We start from the raw sequence: 7,708 nt of genomic DNA on the forward strand, positions 1-7,708 counted from the left end.
GAAGTATTAGCTCAATAGTGTCAATTGTTTGAATACAGAAATTTTGGAGGAAGCTCTAAAGTCATTTTGCATCTTCTTGTGGTTTCTAAAATTCTGGTTTACATAATAGCTATTGTTGTTGGGAGGCTGCTGGATTTCAAACCTACCATTTAGCTATAGAGAAAAGAATGAAAATAGGAAAGTCAAAATGTCACAGAGCTTGTTGATCTTACCAACATTTAGTTCTTTTGTTGAGTATATGCTTTTCTTTAATTACTGCATTCCTTCAGTTAATTTCCAGATTTCTGGAAGTTTATTTGGCAAATTTTGCCTCAGCATTCATTTGGAGGTATTTGGGTGGGGGTGCTTGTTTTTATGGACAAACTCATTGCTCTTTGGAAGTCTCTACCCTGCCATTCTGGAAGTTCTGCTTCCTTTTTGTAACTTTTATAAATTACTTTGGAATCTCTCCAGTAATTGTGGCAGCTTAGTGCTGCCATTTTCCTTCCTGTCCCTTATTGCCTCCAAGGAGGTTTCGTGATAAAGAAATACATTAAAGAAATGAACTTGAAAATGTTACAGGTAACAAACAATAGAATCAAAATCACATTCATGGTAAAATTCTTCCAATTATTTGTCACTACCTAGGATAAAAGCCCTTTTCCACCATCCTCACAACTGCCTCTCAGGCTGCCTGGGTGGTTTAGCATCTGTCTACTTTCCCAGTCTCATCTGGCATTCCTTTCTTCTGCACTCTAGTTCATCTCAATTACTCTGTACTTTCTTTAATGCTATACTGTCTTCCAACTCATGACCATTGTCTAAACTATCCCCTGTAGGAATTCTAACCCCAGATCAGGCAAATTCCAATACCCACTAATTTAGCATAATATACTTTTCATTAATGGCACTTAAGCCAATTCCTAGAGATTGAATTTACATTTGGGGGCATTTGATACATGTCTATCTTTCTCAGGATATTTAAACACAATGACAGGTAAAATGTCACTTCCAGTCATTGCTGTATCCTGCATCTAATGTAGTACCAACACATATTAACTGCTTAATATTGGCTGAAGTGAATTAAAAACAAGTTATATGTTTTGAAAATCACAGAGAAAATAAAACAGCAGCAAACACTTTACTTAGCCAATATACTAAATAAAAATAAGGAAGCAGACATACAACTGCACACACACATACTCAAAAGCGAGACAACAGAACATTGCTAAATTTTTGTGGATTCATTACTCAGTGCTTACACTATACTATATGTTCTACATGTATTAATTAATCTTCACAGCATCCTATTGTTATCAGTGTTTTACAGACAAGGAAACTGAGGCTTACAGATATTTAGTGATTTACAAGGCCCCTTTAAGACCTGAACTTTCAATCACTAATTAGAAAGAAAAAGGTTAAACTTCTCTTAAAAATAATAAGATTCTCAGATTTGAGGCGAGAAAAGAAAAACAAGAAACCATCTATCTAATGTTTACTATAGAAATCCACTAAATAAAATGACAGGTTAAATATGAATGGATGGGATAAGGTTTCTTAGGCAAAAGCAAAACCAAACACAGCAAAAATTAAAGCATTAAAAATTTCCAGGAAAAAAAACATGAAATGCTATAAAGATGGCCATTATATTAAAAATACAAACTCTAAATAAAAAAGACATACACCTTTATGGATGAATAATGTAAATTCAACATACACAAATCACAAACTGTTCAGAACACGATCTTAATGGGTAAAATTAACATACCTTTCCAAGGATTAAGTAGATGAACTAAAAAGTCATTGAAATGTTGATTTTTATTCTTCTTCATAACATTAGTTATATTAAAAAATATATACTACATTTTTAAAGAATCTAAGTATATAGAGTAAAATGTAAAATATTAACTGTTCCTTTAAACCCATCCTTGTCTTTATAGGGAGCCACTGTTTTCAAAGATTAGTACATTTCCTTTCCCATCATTATTTTATACATTTACATAGATACATGCTTACCATATCCATAATTATTGTTGTTAAGATAATGGAGCTTATGTAAACTTATTTTTTTCACTATTTCAATAACATACATATCTTTTCAGTTTAATCAGTCTTACTCCAATAAACTGCATAATATCCTCCTTTATTGGCTTATTAGAATTCAATCATTTTAAAAAAACACTTATTGAAGACATACTAACAAGCAGACTAATTCTGCCCAACATGGAAATTACTAGCAACTTGTTACTGTTAAGCAGCTGAAATGTGGCTAGCTCATGTTGAGAAATGATATAAAACTAAAATACATACCATATTTGGGGGACTCAATACAAATAAAGCAAAAAATTTCATCACTGATTTTACATTGAATTATTTTAGATACTTTGGAATAAAATAACAGAAGTTATTTTTGCCTGTTTTTTACTTTTTTTTTTAGTGTGGCTACTAGAACATTTAAAATTATATATGTCCTCACATGTGTAGCTCACATTATGTATTTCTATTGAATAGTGCTGCTCTAGGTCATAGAGATACAGAAGTGAATAAACAGTTCATCTTTCAAGGAGGTGACATTCTGTCTGGTTAACAAAAATTATAAACATAGAACCATATGCATACACACAAATACATATATTATATGGTAAATGTGTTTTGAAGGGAAGAAAACAGTATAAAGAACCATCCTAGTTGTTATTTCCCTATTAATTAAAAATTTATTCATAAAATACTGCTACAAATTTTTTAAAAGGTTGAATTTATTTTTAAGGATTGATACATTTTTGTGCCTTTCAAAAATTATTTGTTTTTAGAAATATTTTAAAATGCAGAAAAGTAATGAGAATGATATACCGCCTCCTACTAAGAATAATTGAAAATTATTTTATGTTAACATATTTAAGTCCTTTGTTAATAACAAATAAGACAAAGTTAAAGCATTTTTTGATATGTATGAGGGTGAGGGGAGGAAAGGAAACTAGATTCAAAGTCTATATATATTATACAGGCAAATACTAGTTTCTCAAACAGTTGGTGGTAGCCAGCTCTGAAGCGCAGGAGTGGAATACACTGTTTCTGTACCACTGATTTTCTGAATCATAAGAATGATTTAATTTTACAATTTATCAAAATAACCAAAGGAGAAACATAAACATATGGTACAATTATACTCTTTCTATTCTTTTTTTTTTTTTTTTTGTATCTATATCTGTAGATGCTTACGGTGGCAGCGAACATTCAAATTTATTCAGTTATAGCCATTCAGTACGTATTGCTAGGTGGTGAAAATACTGTTGATTTTGTTCTAAATATATTTCTACACTTTCCAAATTATCTACTATAAGCAATTCTTTTCTGATTGTAAAATGCTGTAGATTAAAAAAACCTGGCAAAAACATTAAAACTATTTAGAAGATTTAGTTAGCAATCCAGGATTGCTAGTAACTCTCCATCTCTCTGTTTCTAATTGTGTATGATTGATTTCTATGATCCATTACTCCCCTTCATGCATATTGCTACCACCTTTTTGGAAAGCAACTGGCAATATGTATTTTAAACATTAAAATTATTTTAAAAGGCTCATATGCCCTTTAACCCAGTATTGTCACTTACCAAAAAGTTTATTCTAAGGCGGGAATTTAAAATAAGAAAAACAATATACAACAAGCTGATCACTGTAGCTTATATATAATAAAGGTGGTGAGATTAAAGGAGAAAAGTTAAATTACAGTGCATTTATACAACAGAGTGCTCCATCACAAATGATATGGAACAAAATAGAAAAATATTCATGTTAGGTTAAAAGAAGGAGAATACATTACATGTAACTTGCTGGGATTACTATATAAAAGGTAATACTTCTAAGTAAAAGAGAAAAGCAATATGGTAAACCAGGAAAGCCATTATTTAAGGGTGGGAGCATGTGAGATCTCTCATTAATAACTTTGGTATCTCTGGAAATTTGTATAGATTTCTTGTTTTACAAGCTACAGATTTACTATTTTAAGATCTCAGCATGTGTTATTAGAAAGCATTTGCTATTATTTCGCATGCCCCAAGTTTCGGAAATGTACAAATTAGAGCTAGTACTGCTTGTATGTGACTATTAGTACATTACTGTACTTTTATAACGGACTTGATAAAATTTTGTTAGACGTCCCAGGATCGGAGGAGTGAGTATTGATAAACAGGTTGAGGGAGGCTAATATAAACTTAGGGTCGAGGAGCAATTGTGACCATTTCTAGCACTGTACTCAACCCAAATTTTCTTTTCGCAGTTCTGACCTTTATGTGCTTTACATCTTCAAAGTAGTGTGGACGCAGCTGTTGAGTTACCAAAATTGCTCCCGGTGCCCACACCTCTCCAATGCTCCCGCGAATTACACACACGTACACACGTACACACACACACACACACACACACACACGCCTCTCCAATGCTCCCGCGAATTACACACACGTACACACGTACACACACACACACACACACACACACACACACACACACACACACACACGGAGTCTAGCCCACCGTTCGCCTCCTCACGGGGTTCTTACGTTCTATGCGGCCGACCTGGAACTACGGCAAGACTCTGCCCTAGCTCTAGTAGCTGGGGGTAACCTGAAACCACCCGCGCTAATTACAGCCTCAAAAGGAGGGGAACAGCCGCGGAGCAGCAGACGCAGGGAGCCGCTCGGCAGCTGGAGGTCCTCAGAGCCGGAAGCCGCGACAGGTCCGCAGAGCGCGCGTCCGTGCCTCTGGTTCCTTAGGTTCCGCCTCTACAAGGGTCCCCCTCTGTCTCCGACCCCGCGACCCCTCTGGAGTCCCACCCACCTCCGGCGGCTGCCCGCCCCCTACCGTGCTCTTCCGCCTCTTCCCGCGTCCTCTGCGCAGGCGCGACCGGAACATTCGCGAAGGTTCTTGAAACGGACGCGCCGGTTTCCGGAAGCCGGCAGTCGCGTCGGCCGTCAGACCGGTGTCTGCGACTGGGCAGCGCGAACCTCTGCCTTGCGGTTCCTGGGGCTTGGCCTTACCGGTGCCGGTGGGAAGAGAATATGGCCTTGCTGTGCTACAACCGCGGCTGCGGCCAGCGCTTCGACCCCGAGACCAACTCCGACGGTGAGAGCCGTGCATCGCAGCGGCCGGGGAGGCCTTTGCTGAGGCGTCCGGTCCTCCTGCCTGCCGGCATCGCGCGCGTTCTAGGCCCTTCCTTCCCCCCCCCCCCCAGGCTGCCTCCCCCAGGGCCTCGCAGTCCAGCCAGCCCCCTCCCCATGGCTGCCCCTAGGGCGGGCTCCGACCATCCCCGCCCTGCGGAGGGCTGCTCCCTGGGCCCGCGAGTGGCCTCGGCGCCCCGGTGGTACTTTTACTCCCCGGGAATGGAGGACCACTTTCTCCCCGACCCCGGTCTCTTGGCGAAACTGAGGTTAGCGAGGTCAGCGGAGCCGGCAGCGCGGCCCCAAGTCACTGGCTGTGATTTCGCGAGTGGGAGAGACTGAAGGGCGGCGGGTCGTCCTCGCATTTAGGTTCTCGTATAGGGAGAGAAGTCTGTCGCTTGCTCGGACGGGACGCGACTGTTCACTACTTTTTAAAGAGTTCTTCGGGAATGGTGGTCTCTGCGCTTTTTCGGTCTCTTTTTCGGATACGTTCGCCCGGGACTCATTCGTTGTCCTCCCTCACTAGCAGCGTTTCTGAGCATTCCTGCTGCGGGCTCCGCGTTCCAATACTGTGTCAGCTTCCGGATAAGATGAGATAGTGTCCTACAGCACCTGGGGATACAGTTGAACACGTAAAATGAAAGTGACCACACGGGGTGAACGATGAGTGAATGACCAGTGGATTTGAATTTCCGTTGGTGAATAGGTTTAAGAAGTGAGTTGATTCCTTGAATTTTGTGGGAAGTGACCACATTTTACCATTGAACTAGCATTTATTGTAGATTTTATATATGTCAGACGATCTATAGCTGTATTCTCTTAACCTTTACATCAGCCCTGGGAGGGTTGCAATATTAGACCTATTAACAGAGAAGCTGACTTCAGTATGGTAGTAACATGGTTCAGCATTAGAGGAGGAGACTAAAACCGATGCTTTTAAAACTACTTTTCACCTCTGAGATGTTTGAAATATTTATCTTGGCATAGAGGTAAATTGGTGACATTGTTTAGAATAAGTCCATCTATAACAGTTTTAAGGAAAAGTTAAATTCAACCCATACAGTACTCGTGTTATTGTCACTGATATTTTTATGATGCAAATATGCTACTTAGGAGAAAATTAAGAGATTTCAGTGGATAACAGAATCCAGAAATGAAGGATTTTGTAAAGCCCTTTGATGTTACTAGCAATATAAAAAATACATTGCCTTTTTATCTGCAGATTTTCTATTACGATATCAAATACAGGAGGGAAAGACTGGTGCTTAGTTGTATAGGGCAGTATGTTTCCTCTTAGGAAATTATACTGTCTGAAGCTCAGGGGAGATACAGTCATTTGTTGGAAGTCATTGTGTTCATGTGTGGAGCAGTGCCTAGAAAGAGAGAAGGGAAGGTCAGTAAAGCAAAGAACTAAACAGTTTCAAGCATTTGGAGGGTTCAACAGTACCTGGTATAGCAGGGAAGCTCCAATAAGATTGCCGGGAGTTTATTCACTTGAACAAAACGAGGGTTATTTTAGAGACTGAGAATCAATACTTCAAATAAATTGGCTGAGTGGGTACAATAAAAACAGAAGACAAGATTAGCAAACTATGGGCTTGGTTTGGAGACGATTTTAACAGAATGGAAGAGGTTTGACCTTGTACTTTGACTAAAATAAGTTAAAGGAGTGAGGCTGAAGATACAAGCAAGTTACTACATGCATCTGAGCCAGTAATATAGTTTTTCTGAAAATAGTGCTTATTGTTGAACTAAACTGTAGATTTTGTTTAGAAACTAAATTATTGGCCGGGCTTGGTGGCTCAGCCTGTAATCCCGCGCCTTTGGGAGGCTGAGGTGTGTGGATTGCCTGAGTCCGCGGGTTCGAGGCCCGCCTGGGCAAGCGAGACCTCATTTCTACAATAAATCAAAAAATCAGCCGGGCGTGGTAGCACATGCCTGTAATTCCGGCTACTCGGAAGGCTGAGGCGGAAGGATCGCCGGAGCCCAGCAGGTCGAGGCTGCGGTGGCCGGGAGCGGCCACTGCACTCCAGTCTGGGCGACAGAGTGAGACTCCAACTCAAAAAAAAAAAAAAAAAAAAATGAATGTTTAGCTGATTAATTATTGATCTACAGGGAGATTAGCACTTCCATTATAGTGAAATTATAAAAGCTTGTCAGTACTCTTTCTTCCAGAGTAAAGAGAATTCTGTAATTAGAAAGTCAACTTTGAGTGAATAAAAAAGCTGGTAAAAAACTGTGCCAATAAATTACACAGTGAAAATCTCATTGTTGAATGTAGTATGAGAGGGTGATTTTCACAACTGCCTACACTTATTTCTGCTCTTTTTGCAATGTAATTATGCATTGTGATAAAGTTTAGCTTTTTCATTTTTACTTTTCCGAAATAGCATTTAATGAAAATTCTTCTCTTTATTTTTGTTTGTGTTTAAGAATATCAGCATGATGCTGCATCATCTATGCTACTGTTATTATTCAATGGAAAGACAGTTATATATATACAATATCTATAATATATAATATATACATATAATATATATATATATAGCAGAAACCAAACTTCACTGAACCTCTATGT

At 38.9% G+C, this 7,708-nt stretch overlaps 1 protein-coding gene across 2 annotated transcripts in view; it reads left to right on the forward strand.

Moving 5' to 3' along the window:
• The first annotated feature begins 4,885 nt into the window (after window positions 1–4,885).
• Window positions 4,886–7,708, forward strand: part of CHORDC1 (cysteine and histidine rich domain containing 1) — a 26,853-nt gene continuing 24,030 nt past the window's right edge. The window contains exon 1 of one of the 2 annotated variants that reach the window (XM_008068880.2): window positions 4,886–5,095. In XM_008068880.2, the coding sequence (XP_008067071.1) occupies window positions 5,032–5,095 (64 nt within the window). In that variant the 5' untranslated portion in view covers window positions 4,886–5,031. The remainder of the gene's footprint in view (window positions 5,096–7,708) is intronic. The other variant, XM_021717973.1, reaches the window with a different exon arrangement.

The sequence above is a fragment of the Carlito syrichta genome, unplaced genomic scaffold (assembly GCF_000164805.1).
Source record: "Carlito syrichta isolate Samal-C Ts95f unplaced genomic scaffold, Tarsius_syrichta-2.0.1 Scaffold311628, whole genome shotgun sequence".
In the NCBI taxonomy this organism is placed as follows: domain Eukaryota; kingdom Metazoa; phylum Chordata; class Mammalia; order Primates; family Tarsiidae; genus Carlito; species Carlito syrichta.